Genomic DNA, 26,843 nt, shown 5'->3' with positions numbered 1-26,843 from the left:
GACTCTTTTGTCTCTATATATCAATGATGTTGCTCTTGCTGCGGGTGATTCCCTGATCCAGCTCTACGCAGACGACACCATTCTGTATACTTCTGGCCCTTCCTTGGACACTGTGCTATCTAACCTCCAAACGAGCTTCAACGCCATACAACACTCTTTCCGTGGCCTCCAACTCCTCTTAAATGCTAGTAAAACCAAATGCATGCTTTTCAACCGTTCGCTGCCTGCACCCGCACGCCCGACTAGCATCACCACCCTGGATGGTTCCGACCTAGAATATGTGGACATCTATAAGTACCTAGGTGTCTGGCTAGACTGTAAACTCTCCTTCCAGACTAATATCAAACATCTCCAATCCAAAATCAAATCTAGAATCGGCTTTTTATTTCGCAACAAAGCCTTCTTCACTCACGCCGCCGAACTTACCCTAGTAAAACTGACTATCCTACCGATCCTCGACTTCAGCGATGTCATCTACAAAATGGCTTCCAATACTCTACTCAGCAAACTGGATGCAGTTTATCACAGTGCCATCCGCTTTGTTACTAAAGCACCTTATACCACCCACCACTGCGACCGGTATGCTCTAGTCGGCTGGCCCTCGCTACATATTCGTCGCCAGACCCACTGGCCATCCAGGTCATCTACAAGTCCATGCTAGGTAAAGCTCTGCCTTATCTCAGTTCACTTGTCACGATGGCAACACCCACTCGTAGCACGCGCTGCAGCAGGTGTATCTCACTGATCCTCCCTAAAGCCAACACCTCATTTGGCCGCCTTTCCTTCCAGTTCTCTGCTGCCTGTGACTGGAACAAATTGCAAAAATCGTTGAAGTTGGAGACTTTTATCTCCCTCACCTACTTTAAACATCTGCTATCTGAGCAGCTAACCGATCGCTGCAGCTGTACATAGTCCATCGGTAAATAGCCCACCCAATTTACCTACCTCATCCCCATATTGTTTTTATTTATTTACTTGTCTGCTCTTTTGCACACCAGTATCTCTACCTGCACATGACCATCTGATCATTTATCACTCCAGTGTTAATCTGCTAAAATTGTAATAATCCGCCTACCTCCTCATGCCTTTTGCACACAATGTATGTAGACTCCTTTTTTTTACTGTGTTATTGACTTGTTTATTGTTTACTCCATGTGTAACTCTGTGTTGCTGTCTGTTCACACTGCTATGCTTTATCTTGGCCAGGTTGCAGTTGTAAATGAGAACTTGTTCTCAACTAGCCTACCTGGTTAAATAAAGGTGAAATAAAAATAAATAAATAAAGGAATTGTGAACAACTGAGTTTAAATGTATTTGGCTAATGTGTATGTAAACTTCTGACTTCAACTGTATATAGATAATCCGTTTTATTCGTTTTGGTGGTTCAAAGGATCCAGTCAGTGGTAGGGTGGGGGCTGGGGTGTATATTCCAGATGTCAATGTTAGAGTACTTAAGAGGTTAACTGACTGTGTCCGTGTATTCGGCCGAGTTAATGGCCTTGATCATAGGTTTGAGATGGGCGAAGGAGGTGAAACCCCTGAGTGGTGATCTGCTTTGATTCGGCTGCAGTGTTGAGTAGTGTGAAGACGGGCAGGTCGGATAGGGGAGACTTGTTTGTGGACTTGATGGTGCTGTTAATGGGATGGGAAAAGATGGGAGTGGTGATAAGCTTTTGCCGGATTCCTGCACATGTGGGTGTGGAGGGTAATGAGAAGGCCGATGTGGTGGCTTAGAGTGCTGTGAGGAGAGAGGGGTAGATATTCAGGTACCGCTGGACCACAGGGAAGTCAAGTCCTTGATCTGTGCAAAAGGGCTCGATCTTTGGCAAAGGGTGTGGCTGGCGCAAGTAGAAAGGGGGAAGCAATTTTATCCTCTGCACCGGTCAGTTAAAGAAGAGGTGGGGAGTATGGGATGTAGGATAGAGGAAGTTGTGTGCCACTCATTCGCTCCACCATCCCAGCAACTTTAGACCCAGTTAAATTTGCATACCGCCCCAACAGATCCATAGACAACGCAATCTGAATTGCTGTCCACACTGCCCTCACCCACCTAGATAAGAGGAATACTGTTCATTGACTACAGCTCAGTGTTTAACACCATTGTCCCCTCCAAGCTCGTCACCAAGCTTAGGACTCTGGGTCTGAACACCTCCCTCTGCAACTGGATCCTGGGCTTCCTGACGGGCCGACCCTAAATGGTGAGGGTAGGGAACATCACCACCACGCTGACCCTTAACACAGGGGTGTGTGCTTAGTCCCCTCCTGTACTCCCTGTTCACCTACAACTGGCTACTCCAACACCATTATCAAGTTTGCTGACGACACGATGGTGGTTGGCCTAATCACCAGCGACGATGAGTCAGCCTACAGGGAGGAGGTCAGTGACCTGGTAGTGGTGCCGGAGCAACAATCTCCCTCAACGTCAGCAAGACCAAGGAGCTGATCTTGGACTACTGGAAACTGGGGGCAAGCACTCTCCCTCAGGAGGTTGAAAAAGTTTATAATGGGCCCTCACATCCTGAAAACACAGCTATACCATTGAGAGCATATTGAGTGGCTGCACCACTTCTTGGTATGGCAATAGCACCGTCCTCGATCTCATGGTGCTACAGAGGGTTGTGCGGAGGGCCCAGTACATCACTGAGGCCGAACTCCCTGCCATCCAGACAGGCGGTGTAAAAAGAAGGCCCGGAAAATCGTTAAAGACTCCAACCACACAAGCCATAGACTGTTTTCTCTGCTGCCGCATGGCAAGATTCTCTGGCGCATCAAGTCTGACACTAACAACTTCTATCCCCAAGCACTACGACTGATAAATAGCTAACAAAATAGCTCCACGGCTGAGTTGACCTTGCATCTATATTGACCTTTTATTTCAATTTTGCACCGTCTCTATGCACAATCACAGGGCCCTACACACACAAACACTCACTCCATCATTTGCTCAATCACACATAATATGCACATACATTTACATTGACTCTACATCCCACTCACATGCAAACTGCTACTACTCTGTTTATCTTATATCCTGTTGCCTAGTTCCTTTACCCCTGTATATATCTACCTCCATCACTCCAGTATCCCTGCACAAGTAAATATGGTATTGGATCTGACTTTTTAAATATTTCCTGTATATAGTATGCTTACTTACTTACTTTATTGTGTATTTCCTATTCTTATTTCTTGTAATTCTGGTAATACATTTGTGCCAGCCCCTCCCTGCTCTGTCTGCTGGGTTTTGCTGTGCTTACCCCCTGCAGGAGATTGGTGGGCGGAGTAGGAGAGGTGGGCGGAGCTGGGAGGGTCATCACTGCTGATGGGGCACACCTGTGAAAGCTCAGCTGTGGCATGAAGCCACTGTTTCTCCATTCAGCAAGAGATTCCTCTCTCTATGCATGCCTTTCTTTGTTTTGGCAGTTGACACCTAACTTACTGACCTTCATGCCTCATCTGATTATTGTTGTGTTTACTTTATTTATGAAATAAATACATTTTGTTATTCCTTTACTCAGTGTGTGGTTTCCCATTGTTTGTTACAATCTTGAGCCAGGTTGTAACACATTGTTATTGATTATTCCATTGTTGGGTTTTTGAGTTTGCAAGAAAGGCATTTCACTGTACCTGTTACATGTGACATTGAAACTTGAAATTTAAACAGCTCTCATGCTTGCCCTGCTCCGGAACTACAGCGCAGGCAATGTAGTCCTAGTAAATCCGGAACTAGCAAAATGGTGGCAGCCATGGATCAGTGTATGTAACCATGAGTAAATTGCTCTTTCAGCAACAACAACAAAAAATACATTTCTTCTCAGTTGCCTAATATAATCTTATATTTGATGTGTCTTTAAACTCTGTAATCAATGTCACATTTGAATGATTTTACTTTAAGGAGAAAGTAGCTACACTTTGAAATGGCAGTGATATGTGAATGCCTCAATGAAGCCGTTACACAATAGGTAAAGCATAACACTGAGAATTTTGGACCAACCTTTACTAGGCGCTATTTCCTCAATTCCTGACTTGGAAGACAACACCTTTTCTAAACTTCAATTTCTAGTTGCAGGGGATTTGAAATTCATTTGAAATTAGAAAATGCTTTGTTGTTAAAGGCTAGAAAGCACAAGTTTTTACTCAAAGTACCAACACGGTGTGGTAAAAGACTTAGTAACGATCTGGTTACCTACAAACATAGTTAGGTTTTGGGGTTTTTACATATTTATTCACTTATTTCCGGATATCTTCTAAACTACCCACAATGCACTATTTCTCAACCTCATTTGGAGAATTTACCCTGCCTTACGGTACTTTCAAGACAACTGGTCCCGTGTTCAAAACAACTGGGAACTCGGAACTGGGAAATCTCTACCTTCTGACTTCTGTGCATTCAAGAAACGAAATTGGTGATCTTCAGGTCGGAAAGTCAGAGTTCTAGAAAGATGCCAGAGTTCCCGACTTGGAAATTTCGAGTTGGATGACCTTTCAATACGATTTTCCCTGTCGGAGCTCATTTTTTCCCAGGGTTTCCAGTTATTTGGAACGCACTTAAGTAGGAAGTCTCAGTTCCAAGTTGTTTTGAACGCGGCATTAGCTAGCTTGAGCTGGCTAACATTAGCCACTAGCCATGCAGACAGAGTGTTCGCTGTCGTGAGCTACAATCCACCAATCACGAGGAGGTGTGATGTAGACGGCCTTTTTTCCCTTTTTCTCCAGAGGGTGGATCAGCTTTAATATTATGGATAGATTGTTGCTTCCATCAATGTAATTGTCTGCATCATTTCCAATCCCCCATATATTTTTGGGGTAAATATACACTGCTCAAAAAAATTAAGGGAACACTAAGATAACACATCCTAGATCTGAATGAATGAAATATTCTTATTAAATACTTTTTTCATAGTTGAATGTGCTGACAACAAAATCACACAAAAATTATCAATGGAAATCAAATTTATCGACCCATGGAGGTCTGGATTTGGAGTCACACTCAAAATTAAAGTGGAAAACCACACTACAGGCTGATCCAACTTTGATGTAATGTCCTTAAAACAAGTCAAAATGAGGCTCAGTAGTGTGTGTGGCCTCCATGTGCCTGTATGACCTCCCTACAATGCCTGGGCATGCTCCTGATGAGGTGGCGGATGGTCTCCTGAGGGATCTCCTCCCAGACCTGGACTAAAGCATCCGCCAAGTCCTGGACAGTCTGTGGTGCAACGTGGCGTTGGTGGATGGAGCGAGACATGATGTCCCAGATGTGCTCAATTGGATTCAGGTCTGGGGAACGGGCGGACCAGTTCATAGCATCAATGCCTTCCTCTTGCAGGAACTGCTGACACACTCCAGCCACATGAGGTCTAGCATTGTCTTGCATTAGGAGGAACCCAGGGCCAACCGCACCAGCATATGGTCTCACAAGGGGTCTGAGGATCTCATCTTGGTACCTTGTGGCAGTCAGGCTACCTCTGGCGAGCACATGGAGGGCTGTGCGGCCCCCCAAAGAAATGCCACCCCACACCATGACTGACCCACTGCCAAACCGGTCATGCTGGAGGATGTTGCAGGCAGCAGAACGTTCTCCACGGCGTGACTCTGTCACGTCTGTCACATGTGCTCAGTGTGAACCTACTTTCATCTGTGAAGAGCACATGGCGCCAGTGGCGAATTTGCCAATATTGGGTGTTCTCTGGCAAATGCCAAACGTCCTGCACGGTGTTGGGCTGTAAGCACAACCCCCACCTGTGGACATCGGGCCCTCATACCACCCTCATGGAGTCTGTTTCTGACCGTTTGAGCAGACACATACACATTTGTGGCCTGCTGGAGGTCATTTTGCAGGGAGGTCATTTTGCCCTCCTACGGCCTCCTCCCCGTCTCCTGATGTACTGGCCTATCTCCTGGTAGCGCCTCCATGCTCTGGACACTATGCTGACAGACACAGCAAACCTTCTTGCCACAGCTCGCATTGATGTGCCATCCTGGATGAGCTGCACTACCTGAGCCACTTGTGTGTGTTGTAGATGCCGTCTCATGCTACCACTAGAGTGAAAGCACCGCCAGCATTCAAAAGTGACCAAAACAGCCAGGAAGCATAGGAACTGAGAAGTGGTCTGTGGTCACCACCTGCAGAACCACTCCTTTATTGGGGGTGTCTTGATAATTGCCTATAATTTCCACCTGTTGTCTATTCCATTTGCACAACAGCATGTGATATGTATTGCCAATCAGTGTTGCTTCCTAAGTGGACAGTTTGATTTCACAGAAGTGTGATTGACTTGGAGTTACATTGTGTTGTTTAAGTGTTCCCTTTATTTTTTTGAGCAGTGTTTATATATCTATATACATACAAATACAGACATACATACATATACACACTTTTTTTTAGAATATACCTTTATTATTCCCCGCAAACCCTACCACCCCTCCCCCAATTGGATTAAATTAATAAACAATAACACTTAGGCTTCTACCTTGAGTTTATACATATTATACACATTTTACAGACACAATCTACTTTACAATAGTTATATTTTGTTTGTTTTTAGTCCTTCCTCTATTTCTGTCCATCCAGTTTGATTTCTATTTGTAACTGTGCTATTTCACAACATTTCTGAACCTATATACATTTTACAGACCCGTATGTTTTACATTGGTTATCTTGTTGTTATTAGTTCCACCCTTCAGCTCCATTCAACCCCTCTCATCTATCTCTTAACACCATCCATTTTGGATTTCTATTTGCCATATATTTTTCAGCTGTGCTGTGATGCTTCACAAAAGTAATGAACTTTTCCATTCTCATAGCTTCTACAGATTGTAACTGAAAGATAAACATTTTTGCTAAAATAATTATTATATTATTGATCGATTGACTATGACTTTTCAAATCACCCAATATTGCTATCTGCAGCGTTAGTTCTAGGTAAATGTTGCAATTCTTCAGCCATTCCTGGACCTGTGACCAAAAACGAGCTACATATGGACAGTACCAAAATAAAGGAGGGAGGCCTTAATCGACGTCCATGACATCCACGCTCAAGTGCAGAACGGCAGATTTTTCCCATTGATGCGTATACTAAAACAGATATATATGTTACATGTGGTTACATTTATGCTACCTACCCTTTAAATTAAATCTATGTTTTTATCCATTCAGTAATCATAAAATGTGTACGCTGCCTTCTTGTCTATTTCGAATCTTCTCTCATTGATTGAGACAGGTGGGTGTCCATTTATCCATGTCATCGGCACCCAGGGAGCAGTTATTGTTGGTTGTTAACTGCCTTGCTCCAGGACAGCATGGCAGCTTTTTCCACCATGATGCATATACTAATACAAATCCATATGTTACATGTGGTTACGTTTATGCTACCTACCCTTTAGTGCTTCAATATGTACGTTTTTGGGCGACCCCCAGCAAATTCACATATAAATATCAGTTTAAGAATCGGTAGATCGGTTCTATGTGCGCTATTTCTATGCTTCCCGTTAAGTTCTCTCTTACTTTGCGTCTTTTACTTTAAGTTTTGTACATCAGCTAAAAATACTATATTTTTGGTTATGGAAAATATATTTTACAGCGGTTTAGATGGTACAATGATTCTCTACACTATACTTGTTTATTTAGTCACAAAATAAAATTTGGCGAACTATTAGAATTTTAGCAACCAGGAAATGCCGGAGTTATTTCTGCATAGTGCATCTTTAAATTAAATGAATGTTTTATCCATTTAGTAATCAAACAATATGTACGCCGCTATCTTGTCTATTTCAAACCTTCTCTCATTGATTGAGACAGGTGGCTGTACACCCCAAAGTGCCGCATGACACTCACCTGTCTCGGTCAATGGGAAGATTCGAAGTAAACAACATGGTGGCGTACACATTTTTTGATTAATTCATGGAGAGAAACAAGACATGGATGTTTAGAAGACGTGTTGACTTCCAAGTCGGGAATTGAGAAAGTATCGCCAAGTAAAGGTTGGTCATAAATTCTCTGTGCTATGCTGAACTACCTACTGTGTAATGGCTGTATGGAAGCATTCACATATCACCACCGTTTCAAAGTGAAAAAAATATCATTATTGCACATGCAATAGCTTAGTAGGCTACAATTTATTCATGGCACATAGCCTACAGGGAGCAACATTTTATCAAGGTCAATGCCAAGCATGATACTTTTTTTAAACCACTTTTCTTCATGTTATGAATTTATAGAGTTTATATTTTTAAATATGCCTAGATTACCTTTTGCCTAATGTCGTTGTGTCAACTTGTCCCTCAACGTTTTTGCAAGTAGATATTTGGAAATGTTAGGCGCCCCAAAGATAGTATTTTATATTGACAAGATATTCGAGTGACAGCTCTAACATTGGAAATGCATGTCTTTAAAGATGATGGAAGGTAGTCGGGAGGAGACAAGACCAGGTGGGACCATTCTAGACAATAAAAGGGCAGATATGTGTGAGAAGAACTGGCCATAGAGATAGAGGACTCATCTTTGTATCTGTGCCATTATAGTGTCTGTAAGAGCATCTCCATTTTAAAGTAGTCAATTTTCTTATTTTGCCCACCTCAAAGGAATCCCCGCCCAGTTGAATACTTTAAAATAGTGGAAGCCCTCAATGGCCATGCTAAATCGTGTTATATCCATAATGAGTTCTCTATATATCTCTATGACAACAGGCACAACTCATTTTTGAGTAAATTGCCGAAATGCCACTTGCGTACACATATCAGTGCATTCGTAACAAACTAACTAGTACCAAACTTCTATTCGATCAAATAAGCATCATGTAGAAATTCAATTTTTTTGTTAAGCAAATTCAACACTTTCTCATTGACCTCCAAATAAAAATTCACCAAAAAACAAAAACACCTTTATCTAACCAGGTAGGCCAGTTGAGAACAAGTTCTAATTTACAACTGCGACCTGGCCAAGATAAATCAAAGCACTGTGACAAAAAACAACAACACAGAGTTACAAGTGGGATAAACAAAAGTACTGTACAGTCAATAACACAATGGAAATATCTATATACAGTGTGTGCAAATGGAGTAAAGAGGTAAGGCAATAAATAGCCCATAGTAGCGAAGTAATTACAATTTAGCAAATTAACAATGAAGTGATAGATGAGCAGATGATGATATGCAAGTACAAATACTGGTGTGCAAAAGAGCAACAACAACAAAAAAACTAAACAAAAACAATATGGGGGATGAGGTAGGTAGTTGGATGGGCTATTTACAGATGTACAGCTGCAGCTATGTACAGCTATGTACAGCTATGTACAGCTGCAGCGATCGGTAAGCTGCTCAAATAGCTGATGCTTAAAGTTAGTGAGGGAGATATAAGTCTCCAACTTCAGCGATTTATTTATTTATATTTTAAATTTTTTTGCAATTCGTTCCAGTCATTGGCAGATGAGAACTGGAAGGAAAGGCGGCCAAAGGGGGTGTTGGCTTTGGGGATGACCAGTGAGATATACCTGCTGGAGTGTGTGTTGTTATGGTAACCAGTGAGCTGAGATAAGGCTTTACTTAGCAAAGACTTAGATGCTCTGGAGCAAGTGGGTCTGGCGACGAATATGCAGCCGACGAGAGCATACAGGTCACAGTGGTGGGTGGTATATGGGGCTTTGGTGACAAAAAGGATGGCACTGTGATAAACTGCATCCAGTTTGCTGAGTAGAGTGTTGGAGGCTATTTTGTAAGTGACATCGCCGAAGTCGAGGCTAGTCAGTTTTACGAGGGTATGTTTGGCAGCATGAGTGAAGGAGGCTTTGTTGGGAAATAGGAAGCCGATTCTAGATTTAATTTTGGATTGGAGATGCTTAATATAAGTCTGGAAGGAGAGTTTACAGTCTAGCCAGACACCTAGGTATTTGTAGTTGTCCACATATTCTAAGTCAGAACCGTCCAGAGTAGTGATGCTAGTCGGTTGGGAGGGTGCGGGCAGCGATCGGTTGAAGAGCATGCATTTCGTTTTACTAGCATTTAAGAGCAATTGGAGTCCACAGAGGAGTGTTGTATGGCATTCAAGCTCATTTGGAGGTTTGTTAACACAGTGTCCAAAGAAGGGCAAGATGTATACAGAATGGTGTCGTCTGCATAGAAGTGGATCGAGGAATCACCCGCAGCAAGAGCGACATCGTTGATAAACACAGAGAAAAGAGTCGGCCCGAGAATTGAACCCTGTGGTTCCCCATAGAGAATGCCAGAGGTCCGGGCAACAGGCCCTCCGATTTGACTCACTGAAATCTATCTGAGAAGTAGTTGGTGAACCAGGCGAGGCAGTCATTTGAGAAACCAGGGCTGTTGAGTCTGCCTTTAAGAATTTGGTGATTGACAGAGTCAAAAGCCTTGGCCAGGTCGATGGAGACGGCTGCACAGTACTGTATTTTATCGATGGCGTTATGATATCGTTTAGTACCTTGAGCGTGGCTGAGTTGCACCCGTGACCAGCTCGGAAACCAGATTGCACAGCTGAGAAGGTACGGTGAGATTCTAAATGGTCAGTAATCTGTTTTGTTAACTTGGCTTTCGAGGACTTTAGAAAGTCAGGGCAGGGTTGATATAGGACTGTAACAGTTTGGGTCTAAAGTGTCACCCCCTTTGAAGAGGGGGATGACCGCAGCAGCTTTCCAATCTTTAGGAATCTCGGACGATACAAAAGAGAGGTTGAATAGACTGGTAATAGGGGTTGCAACATTGGCAGCGGATAATTTTAGAAAGAGAGGGTCCAGATTGTCTAGCCCAACTGATTTGTATGGGTCCAGGTTTTGCAGCTCTTTCAGAACACCTGCTGTCTGGATTTGGGTGAGGGAGAAGCTGGGGAGGCTTGGGTAAGTAGCTGCAGGGGGTGCGGAACTGTTGGCCGGGGTTGTGGTAGCCAGGAGGAAAGCATGGCCAGCCGTAGAGAAATGCTTGTTGAAATTCTCGATTATTGTGGATTTATTGGTGATGACAGTGTTTTCTAGCTTCAGTGCAGTGGGCAGCTGGGAGGAGGTGCTCCTATTCTCCATGGACTTTACAGTGTCCCAATTTTGGGGGGAGTTAAGAGCTACAGGATGCAAATTTGAATAGTTTGAAAAAGCTAGCCTTTGCTTTCCTGACTGACCACGTGTGTTAGTTACTGACTTCCCTGAAAAGTTGCATATCGCGGGGACTATTTGATGCTAGTGCAGTCCGGCCTTATGTCTTTGGATTATTTTTCATGAGATTTTGGGGCAGAGTAAAACATCTCACTTTGACTCTTCCTCTTTGGGCATAGGAGAACCACTCTTTCACACCACTTCGAAATACAAAAAATACCTCTTTACTTCGAACTCCAGTGTTGCCAATAGACTAAATGCAATAGTCAGTAGCATTGAATTTACCTGAATTTCTATCAAACAAATAGGATATAAATGTGTTTTTTGCAACAGTAGCTTATTGTAAGCTTACTGTTATGTTTTTTTATATCATGCTATGTATTAATATTGTCATATCCCATAATGAAAAACATAAACATGAACACGTTTATGCAACTGCTTACTGTTGCATTATAATACTGTTATTACATTATAGCCCAATTAAAATAATTAAATTCAAGGATTACATTTATTTTATCATCAATTAGCCTATACCCAAGTTCCAACCGAAATGCTACTTCTGCTTTTAACCCAAGACTGAAGGCAGGGCTGTGTGTGCTAGAGCTCTTCCACTTTGTGACCTTGGCCTTCAAGGACCTGGCCATGACCTGCACCTTGCGCTGCCTTGACTACTTTCTTGGCAAAGAAAGCTGACGCGTCATGGTAGTCGTGGGTGAGAAGGGGCACTTTGGGCAGCATTTGGTGTGTTTACGTGTTTAGTTACATGCATGGCCTGTCTATTACGCTTACTGTACCTTCAGAAAGTATTCACAACCCTTGTCTTTTTCTACATTTTGTTGTGTTACACGGTGGGATTAAAATGGATTTAGTTTTAATTTTTAGGTCAAAGATCTACACAAAATACTCTGCAATGTGAAAGTTGAAGAAAAGTTCTAACATATATTTTTAAAATCATGAATAAAACACTAATATATCTTGATTACATAAGTATTCAACCTCCCTGTCAATATTCAATATTTGCTATTCAATATTTGCTAGAATCACCTTTGGTAGCGATTACTGCTGTGTCTTTTTGGTTACGTCTCTTAGAGCTATGCACACCTGGATTGTACAATATTTGCACACATTTTAATTCTTCAAGCTCTGTCAAGTTGGTTGTTGATCATTGCTAGACAGCCATTTTAAAGTCTTGCCATAGATTTTCAAGTCAAATGAAGTCAATTGTAACGAGGCGACTCGGAAACATTCAATGTCGTCTTTTTAAGTAACTCCAGTGTATATTTGGCCTTGTGTTTTAGATTATTGTCCTGCTGAAAGTAGTCCTTCCTGATGACAAGATGCAGTCACCACCATACTTGAAAATATGAATAGTGGTATGCCGTGATGTGTTGGATTTGCCCCAAACATAACACTATTCAGGACATAAAGTTAATTTATTTGCCACATTTCTTGCAGTTTTACTTTAGTGCCTTACTGCAAACAGGATGTGCAAAACTGAAAACGTGAACCACAGCATTTAACCATGGGAAGGTGACTGGGAATATGGTCGAACACACACAGTGTAGTTATTCCCTCCGTAAGGCAGTCAAACAGGTAAAATGTCAGTCGAGAGACAAAGTGGAGTCGCAATTCAAAGGCTCAGACACGAGGCGTATGTGGCAGGGTCTACAGACAATCACGGATTACAAAGAGAAAACCAGCCTCGTCGCAGATTGCTCCTGGACAGGCTGAACACAATCTTCGCTGCTTTGAGGATAACACAGTGCCACCCTCTCCGCCCGTTCCCAAGGTCTGTGGGCTCTCGTTCTATGTGGCCGACGTGAGAGCATAAGTAGACCAGCTGGCTGGAGTGTTTACGGACATATTCAATCTCTCCCTATCCCCACTTGTTTCAAGATGTCCACCATTGTTGCTGTACCCAAGGAAGCAAAGGTAACTGAACTAAATGACTATCGCTCCGTAGCACTCACTTCTGTCATCATGAAGTGCTTTGAGAGGCTAGTTAAGGATCATATCATATCTACCTTACCTGACACTTTAGACCCACATCAATTTGCATACCGCCCCAATAGATCCACAGATGATGCAATTGCCATCACACTGCACACTGCCCTATCCCATCTGGACAAGAGGAATAACTTATGTAAGGATGCTGTTCATTCACTATAGCTCAGCCTTCAACACCATAGTACCCTCCAAGCTCATCTTAAGCTCGGACCCTGGGTCTGAACCCCAGCTTGTGCAACTTGGTCTTGGACTTCCTGACGGGCTGCCCCCAGGTGGTGAAGGTAGGAAACCACACTTCCACTTCGCTGATCCTTAACACAGAGTCCCCACAAGGGTACGTCCTCAGCCCCCTCCTGTACTCCCTGTTCACCCATGACTGCGTGGCCAATGCCCGCCTCCAACTCAATCATCAAGTTTTTAGACGACACAACAGTAGTAGGCTGATTACCAACAATGACAAGACAGCCTACATGGAGGAGGTGAGGGCCCTGGCGGAGTGGTGCCAGGAAAATAACCTCTCCCTCAGTTTCAACTAAATGAAGGAGCTGCCTCTATCCACATCGACAGGACCGCAGTGGAGAAGGTGGAAAGCTTCAAGTTCCTCGGCGTACACATCAATTACAATCTGAAATGGTCCACCCACACAGACAATGTGGAAATTCGGATTGTCCCATTAGACCCTCACAAACTTTTACAGATGCACAATTGAGAGCATCCTGCCGGCCTGTATCGCCGCCTGGTACGGCAACAGCACCGCCTGCAACTGCAGGGCTCTCCAGAGGGTGGTGCAGTCTTTCCAATGTATCACAGAGGGCACACTGCTTGCCCTCCTGGACACCTACAGCACCCGATGTCAGCACTTATTTGTCTTACAACTGCATTGTTGGTTAAGGGCTTGTAAGTATGCATTTCACTGTAATACCTGTTGTATTCGGCACATGTGACAAATACAATTTGCTTTGATGTCACAGGAAGGCCAAAAAGATAATCAAGGACATCAACCACCCAAACCACGGCCTGTTCACTCCGTTACCATCCAGAAGGCGAGGTCAGTACAGGTGCATCAAAGCTGGGACAGAGAGACTGAAAAGCAGCTTCTATCTCAAGGCAATCAGACTGTTAAATAGCCTGCTGACGCATATACATAGACATGGAATCACTGGTTACTTTATTAATGGAACATTAGTCACTTTAATAATATTTACATACTGCTTTACTAATTTCATATGTATAAACTGTATTCTATTCTACTGTATTTTAGTCAATGTCACTCCCACATTGCTCCTCCTAATATTTATATATTTCTTAATTCCATTCTTTTACTTTTAGATTTGTGTGTATTGTTGTTAATTGTTAGATTCTACTAAACTGTTGGAGCTAGGAACACAAGCATTTCGCGACACCCGCAATAACATTAGCTAAATATGTGTATGTGACCAATAAGATTTTATTTGATGTTTTGGAATATTTGTATTCTGTACATGCTTCCTTCTTATCACTCTGTCATTTAGGTTAGTATTGTGGAGTAATTACAATGTTGTAGATCCATCCTCAGTTTTCTCCAATCACAGCCATTAAACTCTGTATGTCACGCCCTGACCTTAGAGCTTTTTATATCTCTATTTTGGTTTGGTCAGGGTGTGATTTGGGTGGCCATTCTATGTTCCTTTTTCTATGTTTTTTTTTTATTTCTTTGTTTTGGCCTGGTATGGTTCTCAATCAGGGACAGCTGTCTATCGTTGTCTCTGATTGGGAACCATACTTAGGTAGCTTTTTCCCACATGGTTTTTGTGGGTAGTTAATTTCTGTTGAGTGTTTTCACCTTACAGGACCGTTTCGGTTATGCTCTTGTTTATTTTTGTTATAGTGTTCAGTTTTAATAAAACAAGCATGAACACTTATCACGTAGCGCTTTGGTCCGATGATTCCTCTTCTTCAGACGACAAAGACCGTTACACTGTAACTGTTTTAAAGGGACCATTGGCCTAATAGTGAAATCTCTGAGCTGTTTCCTTCCTCCCCGGCAATTGAGTTAGAAAGGACGCCTGTATCTTTGTAGTGACTGAGTGTATTGATACACCATCCAAAGTGTAATTAATAACTTCACCATGCTCAAAAGGATGTTCAATGTCAGCTTTTGGTTTTACAATTGGTGCCTTTCTTTGCAAGGCATTGGAAAACCTCCCTGGTCTTTGTGGTTGAATCTAGAGTAAAGTGATTGAAATGCACTGCTCAACTGAGGGACATTACAATTATCTGTATGTGTGAGGTACAGAGATGAGGTAGTCATTAAAAAATCATGTTAAACGTTATTATTGTACACAGTGAATCCATGCAACTTATTATGTGACTTGTTTACTCCTGAACTTATTTAGGCTTGCCATAACAAAGGGGTTGAATTCTTATTGACTCAAGACATTTCAGATTTCAATTTTTAATGAATTTGTAAAAATGTCTAAAAACATAATTCCACATTGACATTATCGGGTATTGTGTGTAGGCCCAGTGATCCAAAATCTCAATTTAATCCATTCAGTCAACAGGTCTCCTGTAATGATGCAGCTGGCACACTTCCTCTATGCCTACCTTCATGTAGGCGGGCTGAAGCAGGCAGAGACAAGGGCACCCATACTCGTCTTGGAGATGATAGTGCCCACAGGAGGGGCTGGAAATATCGCCGGTGAGAAGTGTGACCATGCAACAGTGTTTATTTTTTCCAATATGTTCCCCTTTTTTGATTGATAGTTTACCATATTCCTTAGCTCACATTACTTATTTAGGCCTTTGGGAAGAACATTTCTAAAAGAAACTAAGCCATTTGAGAGTGTTGGAAGATAGCTCATGTTTTTCTCAGATTTTCCTTAATCTCTCCTCATTCTTTGTCCGTCTCTCTGTCCCCTCTCTCAGCCGGCAGCATTGTGAATCAGATAGGGATACCGCTGCACCTCGTTGCCATGACAAACGCTAATGGGGGTAGTCCGTCATTGTAAATAAGAATTTGTTCTAAACTGACTTGCCTTGTTGAATAAAGGTTCAATAAAAAATGAAAATAATTCATTTACAAAAATTAGTGGTGACTTTTCCATGGCAACTCATGTCATGCAGACCTTGGCCCAGGCTATAGACATTCAGGTGCTATGCATGATGGCTCGCCACTTTAAGGTTTAAGAAGTGTGTGTATGCCGTGGCTAACACTGTGCTCTCTCCCCAGCACCCCTATAAAAGGGAGCGTGTGTTCTGGCTGCTATCTGGTAGAGATGGAGCCCTGGTAAAGGGCATGTGGGAGGAGTTTCTGCACTCTCACAGATACACTCTGCCTGAAGCTCTCAACAAACACATAGATAGGTGCCCAGTACCATTGGTTGTTTAATGCACAATACAGTAGTATATTGACACATCAAGTGGTTTGTGATGATGTGAATTGAGGCTCAATTGGTAGAGCGTGACACTTGCAATGCTAGGGTTGTGGGTTCGATTCCCACGGGGGACCAGTACAAAAAGTTGCTCTGGATAAGTGCATCTACTAAACTGTTTTGTACAGATAAAAAAGCACACAAAAATTCTTCACCCCCACCACCAATAACAAAATCACAGCACCCCCAAACTACTTTCCGCGGCTATGGCATTGCAGTTCAGGCACTCTAAAAAGAAAAGGTTCCTTGAGTATCCTTTAGGGGTTCTTCAAATTGAAAATGTGGGGGAACCCCTATAAGTTATTCGAAGAACCCTTTAAAAGGGTTCTTCAAAGAACCCCTTTTAATGGATCCTCAGAACCCTTGAAGAACCTTTTGGAGTTCATTTTTGAACAACAACAGAATATTTTAGTTCTCAGTGTTTATTATGATTTTAGTGGCAAAGCAGAATAAAAAATTGAAATATTAGGTAAACTCCAAGCAGAGCCTCAAGTCCAATGGGTATATCCTCTGGCGTGTTGATGTTAATGTGTTGATGTTCTCTGTATCCATAGCCAGAATGATTTTGCAGTGCATGGTGATCTAACAGGTTTCCTGTTTTATTCATCAGGTGTAGGGAGGGTGAAGTCTGTGAATCAAAAAAAAGATTAATTTTTCAGATGATAAAACATGCACAGGAGAGAATTCATACCTTGGTTTTTGAGGTGAATGTGAATGGAAAAAAAACTGTTTTGATAATGGTTTTAATTAACATATCTTGTCCATAATGTAGAGGCCTATGGGATATTCATTGAAGAGGTCAGGGAGGAGGATGGTTAATGTGATCAGCATAACATACCAATTGACATACCTTTGTATGTCAATTGCAGACACAAAAGTGAGCAGTTCAGTCATCTGCACCCAATACAGCCAGCCTTCAACATATTATTATAGCCTACATAGTCTCTTACCTCTTTGTTGGTTGATATCCATTGAATTGTGTCCATTTTCAGATTTAGAAAGATTGGCCCAAAAATGAAAATATATATGGTATCATCATGAAACAATATAAATTTAGTTCATGCAAGGGACAAACCTTACCATAAATTGAGGAGATCTTGCACCAAACGTATCAAAGTTTGCTAAGCCTGCACCTGCTGTCTTATCAAACGTTGAGGATCTTAGAAGAAGAATCCTTGTTGAACCCCTAATTGTTAGTGTGTGGTTTGTGTCATGTTCCTGGCACCTACTACCACACCCCGTTCGAAGGTACTTAAATATTTTGTTTTGCCCATTCATCCTCTGAATGGCACACATACACAATCCATGTCTCTATGGTCTCAAAGCATAAAAATCCTTCTTTAACCTGTCTCCTCCCCTTCATCTACACTGATTGAAGTGGATTTAACATCAATAATGGATCATAGCTAGTTACATCAATAAGGGATCATAGCTAGTTACATAGTTACATCAATAAGGGATCATAGTTTTCACCTGGATTTACCTGGTCAGTCTATGTCATGGAAAGAGCAGGTGTTCATAATGTTTTGTTCACTCAGTGTATATTACAGTATGATTGTTTATTGTATATGTTTTATCTGAATTTAGATAAAATTGTGTGATTGTCAATTAAATGTGAAATCCTTTTGCAATCAAGCCTCTGCAGTTTATTGCCTGACTATTAATGTTGACTATAAAAGGTGTGGAGGCAATTGTCAAAGACCGAGGCCTGTACTCTGGAGCGGGATCGATTTGGAGGTGGAGGGTCCGTCATGGTCTGGGGCGGTGTGTCACAGCATCATTGGACTGAGCTTTTTGTCATTGCAGGCAATCTCAACGCTGTGTGTTACAGGGAAGACATCCTCCTCCCTCATTTGTTACCCTTCCTGCAGGCTCATCCTGACATGACCCTCCAGCATGACAATGCCACCAGCCATACTGCTTGTTCTGTGCGTGATTTCCTGCAAGACATGAATGTCAGTGTTCTGCCACGGCCAGCAAAGAGCCTGGATCTCAATCCCATTGAGCACGTCTGGGACTTATTGGATCGGAAGGTGAGGGCTAGGGCCATTCCCCCCAGAAATGTCTAGGAACTTGCAGGTGACTTGGTGGAAGAGTGGGGTAACATCTCACAGCAAGAACTGGCAAATCTGGTGCAGTCCATGAGGAGATGCACTGCAGTACTTAATGCAGCTGGTGGCCACACCAGATACTGACTGTTACTTTTGACTTTTGATGTCCCTTTTTTCAGGGACACATTATTCCATTTCTGTTAGTCACATGTCTGTGAAACTTGTTCAGTTTGTCTCAGTTGTTGAATCTTGTTATGTTCATACAAATATTTACACATGTTAAGTTTGCTGAAAATAAACGCAGTTGACAGTGAGAGGACGTTTCTTTTTTGCTGAGTTTATGTTGAGTGGTCCTCCCACTACAACAAGGGAAACCATGCAGTTTATTAGGCTACAGATTAAATAAATGATGATGAACTTCACAGGGTGGTGAATGTGCAATGTGATGAGCTTGATGCACCTTTACAATAAATATTGAGGGTCTTATTCTGGTGACATGATGATCGATGCTTGGCTGCTGTTTGACAAATAAAAAATATATCGCTCTTATCCATGGTAATCTCATATTGTATGTAGCCTACCCACACTGTATCTGTGAGCTATTGGCTAGAGTGCATGTGCCAAGACCAGGGTGGGCACATTTGCAATATTACACAACAGTTTTTGTAACAAAACCATCAGTAGTTGAAAATGCGATGGAAACCCATTTAACTTGTATTTTTAATTCGGCACATAGGAATTTATTGTCAAAGGTTATTTTTGTGTGCACTATGTCATCACGCACAGCCTTTTATCCAGAAAAAGTTTGCTTGATGGAAAAATCTCTGGTGGGAAAATATGCATATTGATTTATGCAGATTTGAGAATAATCACTTATTCTTAGCTTAGCTTTATTTATTAGCTTTATTTGACTCTTGAAGCACAAGCGATTACACAAACAGTTACAAGCAAAACTAATCCTTTACATCTATGTCTGTCTTCTGTACAAAATGTATGTACATAGGTATGCCTCTGACATTGAGATGTGACAGATTTTTTACACTGTCTTTCAACTCAGGACTGCCACTGAATTAGAGGCTGTTTTATTTGTGGACTCTGTGGGGAGGGGTGTGGCTAATCATGTTCAGAAGCTTCATCAGCAGATCATGGCCATGGCTACTGCTCACTGATTGGCTTATGTATTCAGCTTCATCCTCCTCAGTACAGGATTGGTCAATACTACAACCCTCTAAAAGAGAAAAGACCAAAATAGACAATCTGTCACACAACTGTCATATTAAACTGAATCTGTATGAACTCACAACAAGTAATACATGTAAATAGTACATTATTACCATTGGCTAACACAACACCACATTTATTCCTAAACTCTTAAGTAATCGTGGAGCAAATTGTTTGGTTGCTGACAATGACAAAGTATTCAATACCACAAGATATTGATATTAACAATTCAATTGTCTATTTAAATTGCCACAACCAGCAATCCATAGAATAACAAACCCTACTGCATACAATTCGTTTTGCTCCTTTGCAGAATCATTCAGTGTGAACGGAAACATTTGCTATACATGAAAATAGGAGTATAGTCTTTGTCTTACCCACGTCACAGCAGATCCCCGGTGCAGCACAACGTCCCTCCTCAGAGCCACACACTCTTCCTCCGGCCTCACAGGGGGAGGGCAGGTAGTTCTCCTCCACGCAGCCAGCTGCCTCTGGCGAGCCCACGTAGCAGCCCATCCCCTCCCCACAGCAGATATTGGGGCCAAAGCAGCGACCCCTGTCCCCGGGGCCACATGACATGCACTGGAAAGATAATAGGAAAAAGAAAGTTATAGTTATATTGTTATTATAGAAACAAGTTATATAATTATAGAACATTTCGTTTTTTTTCATGACAGTACAATACAATATACAGTATTGATAAACAAATACATTCTAAACCAGTTATAATTGTAAAAGATAAAGATACAAAAGCATTAATTAGAAACAGTTTAATTAATTACCATTTTAAAAGCTTCTATGAAAATGTAAATAAATCAAAATAAAATAACAGTTGGATGGGTCTTATAGCTTTCCTAGACGCAACAACTATGAAGCAACTATCAGCAGACAAAAAAGAACCAAGTATAGATGGCTTTCCCATAGAATTCTATTAAACATTTTGGGGTAAAGTAGCCCCACTATTTACACAAATGACAATACCATACGCAAACAAAAACAACAACATATAGATTTATCAATAATGGCTGTTGATGCCAAAAAGGCTTTCGACCGTCTTGAATGGCCTTTTCTATTCAAAACTTTTACATTTAATACAAATATTGTATAAATGTCTTATATCAAAAATATACACAAATAATGCATTATCTGATGAAATTGCTTTAGAAAGAGGCACAAGACAGGGATGCCCCCTCTCCTCTCTCATGTTTGCACTGGCAATTGAACCGCATGCAGAAAGAATTAGACAGGACCCAGTTAACGTAACAGGTATCAGTAATGGTAAGCATGAATATAAACTAAACTTATTTGCAGATGATCTCCTGATATACCTGACCAATATTGAAAAGTCAATGCCCCCTTTGCTAAAAAATATTTTTCAGAATACTCAAATGTCAGGTTATAAAATTAATGTGGAAAAAAATGAACAATGCCAAGAAAAATAATAACTCACGATCTACAGCAATGCTTTAAGTTGACCACAGAAAAGATTAAATACTTTGTTTGCTTAATAAGTGACAACAAACAACACATTTATAAAGATAACTTATTGTGTAACTTTTTAAATGTTTTACTTTAGTTTATTTGGTAAATATTTTCTTAACTCTATTTCTTGAACTGCATTGTTGGTTAAGGGCTTGAAGCATTTCACGGTAAGGTCTACCTGTTGTATTTGGCGCGTGTGAGAAATGTAATTTAATTGGAACTTTATTCCATTATGAAAGTAAAAATATGAAAGCAGATCTAATTAAATTTAATAAATCTCACAGGTAGAATAAACCTCTTAGAATGGAATGGCTGACAAAGTTTTTGTGTTTATTTATGGTAATACAAATGACCCCACTGAAGATATTCTTTATAAAGGTATACTCGGTCATAACAGACTTCATAAAATTCACAGAATAAACCGTTTTACATCTTCCTAAGTCTGAGTGTGGTTTTAACCTTTCAGACTTGAAATGATATAAACTCACTACCCAAGGTTTTTACTTGTGACATTAAGTTAAATGCACTAAAGAGGAACAATGGATATGTATGGAAGATGTGCATGCTCATCCGTAGAATATTTTTACGTGTCTATTTTCAAAGAATAAAACTTAGAACATTAAGAACTTCATAGTGAAGAACATTAACAATATGGAAGAAAATGAAAAGTATTTTACAAGAACCAATATCACTCCCTAAAAACACAACCTTATGGAACAATCCTTGGATAGCTTTGAGACATCACCGATAATTTGGTCCACATTGAAAACTAAAGGCATAGAAACCGTGAATTAAAAAGTAATTTTGGCTGACCAATGTAGATAGTTTCAAATACATGCAACTTAAACGTTACAAATCACAAAATGTTGATTTGAAATATTTTGGACATCAGCGCAAACTTGAGGGAATCGTATTTGAGTCCAACAAGAATGGTTCATATGATCGGGAAGATATACAAAACCTTGCAGAGAGCATATCCAACTGACAATCTCTTAGAAAACCAAGACAAAAATGTATGCTTAATCCAGTATAATCGTATGTATAGAATGTATTATACAAGAGACAAAATGATCAATTCTACAGCACAACGGCAGAGTCATGTCTCAAGTGCAAAACTAATAATGACTCAATAATCCATTCTTTCTGGGAATGCTATAAAGTCTGGAAATTGTGGACAGAGTTGTCTGTCAGAAGTATTACAATGTAAAGATACTTTTAATCTGTCTGCATATTTCAAGACAGGTATATGGGGTGTAGTGAGATACCCAATGGGCTGGACGATTCTCTTCTCATCACTCAATTTGAAAAGACGTATACTAAAAACTTGAAAGTCAATCAAAAAAATTGAATGAGTTATTATTTAAATGTTGAAATAGCCTAGGCGCCCGAGAAAAAACAAATTGGTACAATTTAAGGCCAAGTGGCAAACAATAATGCAAGCACTAGTGAGCATGCAGATCTGGGCAGATGAGCGTCATTATTTGTGTGTCTGTACGTTTTTTGTTCATATATATAAGAGTGTTTTTGTAGTCTAAAGAAAAGGGGGGAAAGGAGGGGGATATACAGTAATGACATGCAATAACCTTTGATTTGAACGTGCAATCTCAACCCTTCAAAGCTAAGATGCAAGCCTATATGCAGCCACGAATCTAACTCTATAACTGACACACTGTAACAATAGACAATAACAAAGAGGAACTGCTCAGAATTACTTGGTACCTTTCTGGATGGGAAAGCTAGGGCTGATCTCTTGCCTCCTATGGGGCAGTTGGAGATGTAGCAGGCAGTGCATACAGATAGCAGGAACAGCAGACAGAGGGCGGACACTGAGGTGCCAAACATAGCCACTGAGAAAGAAGGAAAAATTGATTTAAGTTGATGCTACTTGTCTCAGGATAGAGATAAGATGGTATTATCAATCATAGACAGTTTATTGCTGCAATAATTCTTGCAAAGTCTGTTACAGAAACATGTTTTTTTAAGATAAAGTCGTTTTAAGATTGTCAGAAAAAATACAAACACTGTATGAGATACAGAAGACACACTTACTGTGTTGAGGTTGAGGCTTTGGTGAGGATGATCTGCGAATTTGTCGATGGTTGATCTTGGTAAAGGTTGATTGTCTTTGTTCATGTTCCTTGCCAAAAGGTACCCTTTTATACATCTTGCTCCGTCTCTTAGGCTGTGACATGGCCTGAAAACCATCAATTAAGTCCAATCAAGACGTTATTCCTAATTGTGTGACCTGATTAGTAAAGGGAATGGACATTGAGATGGACAAGAAAAGGGCATATCAGGCGTGACCATGCATAAGAGGTATGGGGGGTCTGGTTAGGGGGGGGAGACGAGCCCGAGCCCGAGTCAAGACTGAGACCAGAAAAAATGTGAGTCCAATTCAAGACCATGATTGTAAATTTTGTCAAATCACCACCTGTTATAACAATTCAAAATGTCCAGGATTTCTGTGTTCATATTTCAGAACAACATATGAATTCTTTAGACATTCAGAATGGTGACAAAATGCATGCTGAAGGAAAACAGAGCCACTATACAAAGTATTACTAACCCAAACACAGTGGGGAACAATGAGGGCCCTCTACGCCTCTAAGGATTAATAAAATAATAACAATAATAATTGTTTGTGGACTTTTTGTGTTTTACAAAAAGTGCACTCTCCTATTACTGTTACTGTCAGTATTACTGTTGCTGTCCTGACGAAGTTGTCACACACTAGGTCCAATAGGTTCACCACTGCGTAAACTTCTAGAATAGATATAAAGACTGTTCAGGAATTAAGGTATCAAGAAATGAGTGTATATATTGGACCTGGTGAAGCAGTTTTATGCACTTAATAAAATGGAAGCTGATAATTATGAGTTTTTTCTCCGCTGGTCTCGGCTGGTCTCTGAAAGAAATTACGAGTCCGAGACCGAGTCAAGACCGAGTACAAATGTATCTGACACCAGACAAGACCGAGACACTCATAATATTGTCTTGAGACCGGTCTCGAGTGCTACAACACTCGTTCTACAGTACGTTATGTTTATATATGTTATGGGATGAACAACAAGGGTAGGAGGGAAGGGGGGATGAAAAGGGTAAAACAGGAGGGAGCTATGACTTCCGAGTTGATTTGTTTGTCAAATCAAATCAAATTATATTGGTCGCATACACAAATTTAGCAGATGTTATTGTGGGTGTAGCGAAAGGCCTGTGTTCCTAGCTCCAACAGTGCAGTAGTATTTAACAATTCACAACAATACACACAAATCTAAAAGTAAAAGAATGGAATTAAGAAATATATAAACATTAGGACGAGCAATGTCGGAAAAAACATAGAACAGAGTACAGTATATACATATGTAATTAGTAAAGCAGTATGTAAACATTATTAAAGTGACCAGTGTTCCATTATTAAAGTGGCCAGTGATTCCATGTATATGTATATAGTATGTATGTAGTATGAATATATGGCAGCAGCATCTAAGGTGCAGGGTTGAGTAACCGGGTGGTAGCAGGCTAGTGATGGCTATTTAACAGTCTGATGGCCTTGAGATAGAAGCTGTTTTTCAGTCTCTCATCTCAGCTTTGATGCACCTGCACTGGCCTAGCCTTCTGGATGGTAACATTGTGAACAGGCTGTGGCTCGGGTGATTGATGTCCTTGATGATCTTTTTGGCCTTCCTGTGACATTGGGGGCTGTTGGTGTCCAGGAGGGCAGGCAGTGTGCCCCCGGTGATGCGTTTGTTAGACCGCACCACCCTCTGGAGAGTCCTGTGGTTGCGGGCATTGCAGTTGCCGTACCAGGCGGTGATACAGCCCGACAGGAAGTTCTCTTTTTTGCATTTGTAAAAGTTTGTGAGGGTCTTAGGGGTCAAGCTGAATTTCTTCAGCCTCCTGCGGTTGAAGAGGCGCTGTTGTGCCTTCTTCACCACACTTTCTGTGTGGGTGGACCATTTCAGATTGTCAGTGATGTGTACACGCAGAGGAAGATGAAGCTTTTCACCTTCTCCGCTGTGGTCCTGTTGATGTGGATAGGAGTGTGCTCCCTCTGCTGGACCAGGGTTCGAGTCGTGGCCGGGGTTGCCCCCTAATTCTCCACAATATGCCACGGACTATGAAGAATCCTTTATTTATTAAATTAACACATTCATTTTTAAAAATTACGTTACATTCTATTATTGTGTGTGTGTGTGTTTGTATGTATGACTTTACTCAGCCTGTATTGGCAATGTAACAACTATTGTAATAAGAGGAAAAGAGAACTTCAGATAAATAGAGAAATGGCTCAAGGGATGATTAAAAGGTTCTCATTGTCCTTATTAATAACAAGAGCACGGTTGACCTTGACCTCACCATGTGTTAATCATGTATTTCTCATTACGTTTTAACCTGGACAGATCCGGTGAATTTAACTCAAGTCATTATCTAGACATTGTTAGGCCTATTTCCACCCCAACTTAATTTTTCTAATTAGGCCTACATCAATTATTACATCAAATTAAAACATCAATTGACGTCAAAGCCCTACATGATAATGCAAAAAAAATGACATGAGAAAAAATTATATTTGTGTGGAGAGGCAGACATTTTGAAAGGCCTTTAGTGGCCATATTTAATGCATATAATAATTATAGCTGATATCTCGAATTTGTGCAAAAAATATTATAACGATATCAACTAGTGACATCGTCAAGAGGTTTGGTCCTCTTGGCATAAAGGTGTTGGCTTGACAGTAGCTGGACCAGGGTTCGAGTCACAGCCGGGGTTGCCCCCTAATTCTCCACAATATGCCATGGGCTAAAAATAATAATGTATTTATTAAATGAACACATTCATAAATTTTTCAAATGTTACAATCTAATAGTGTATAAAATATCTTAAAGATGCACTATGCAGAGATTGACTAAATAAATAAGTGTAGTGTAGAGAAACATTGTACCACCTAAACCACTGTAAAAATATATTTTCCATAACCAAAAATATTGTATTTTTAGCTGTTTAAAGCTTGTGTACAAAACCTCAAGTAGAAGAGGCAAACATGAAATTTAAGAACAGGAAGCAAAGAAATAGAGCACATAGAAAACATCTACCACTTCTTAGACTTGCTTTAATTGACTGACAAATCTATAATTCACTAATTTCCATGTGAATTTGGTCGGGTCGCCCAAAAAGTTACATATTGCATCTTTAAGAGTACATTTGAGATTTGGCTTGGCAAAATATTTCTGACCACTGACAAAGAGCCAGCTCCTCCTTTGAATGTTGACTCCATCTGTGCACAGTGAGTTGGCGAAACATGGCCAGTATGATGTAATTCATCCCTGATATCAGGATACCTGGCATTGGTCACTTCTGGTGTTATGAGACTGATGGTTTCTCAACAGAGATGCTTTGTTTACATAGTAGGTTAGGATAACTGATGTTGCAGGTTAGATGAATTAGAGAAGGGGATACATAGTCAGTTGCACAACTGAATGCATTCTACCGAAATGTGTCTTCCGCAGTTAACCCAAAGCCTCTGAATCAGAGCCTTAATCGACGTCTAGGGAGCAGTTGTTTTGGGGGGTTAACTACCT

The 26,843-nt window shown here is 40.9% G+C and overlaps 1 protein-coding gene across 1 annotated transcript; it reads right to left on the bottom strand.

Annotated features, from left to right (window-relative positions):
* Window positions 1-19,434: 19,434 nt before the first annotated feature.
* LOC109873956 (isotocin-neurophysin IT 1) lies at window positions 19,435-23,445 on the bottom strand. Its single transcript, XM_020465664.2, has 4 exons — window positions 23,314-23,445; window positions 22,984-23,111; window positions 20,160-20,364; window positions 19,435-19,789 (listed from the first exon to the last, which is right to left on the bottom strand). Exons 1-4 carry the CDS (start codon window positions 23,426-23,428, stop codon window positions 19,644-19,646), a joined length of 594 nt encoding a protein of 197 aa, XP_020321253.2. The 5' UTR covers window positions 23,429-23,445; the 3' UTR covers window positions 19,435-19,643.
* Window positions 23,446-26,843: the final 3,398 nt, after the last annotated feature.

The sequence above is a fragment of the Oncorhynchus kisutch genome, linkage group LG29 (assembly GCF_002021735.2).
Source record: "Oncorhynchus kisutch isolate 150728-3 linkage group LG29, Okis_V2, whole genome shotgun sequence".
NCBI lineage: Eukaryota > Metazoa > Chordata > Actinopteri > Salmoniformes > Salmonidae > Oncorhynchus > Oncorhynchus kisutch.
This window is presented reverse-complemented; position numbering and strand designations above follow the sequence as displayed.

Bases quoted from the DNA above. Each gene is read 5' to 3' on its own strand.
- LOC109873956 (XM_020465664.2), bottom strand. From the start codon at position 23,428: ATGTATAAAAGGGTACCTTTTGGCAAGGAACATGAACAAAGACAATCA. The intron at 23,112-23,313 runs GTAAGTGTGTCT...CTTCTTTCTCAG, and splicing joins AAAGCCTCAACCTCAACACA to TGGCTATGTTTGGCACCTCA. The intron at 19,790-20,159 runs GTAAGACAAAGA...TTTCTCTTTTAG, and splicing joins GGGGATCTGCTGTGACGTGG to AGGGTTGTAGTATTGACCAA.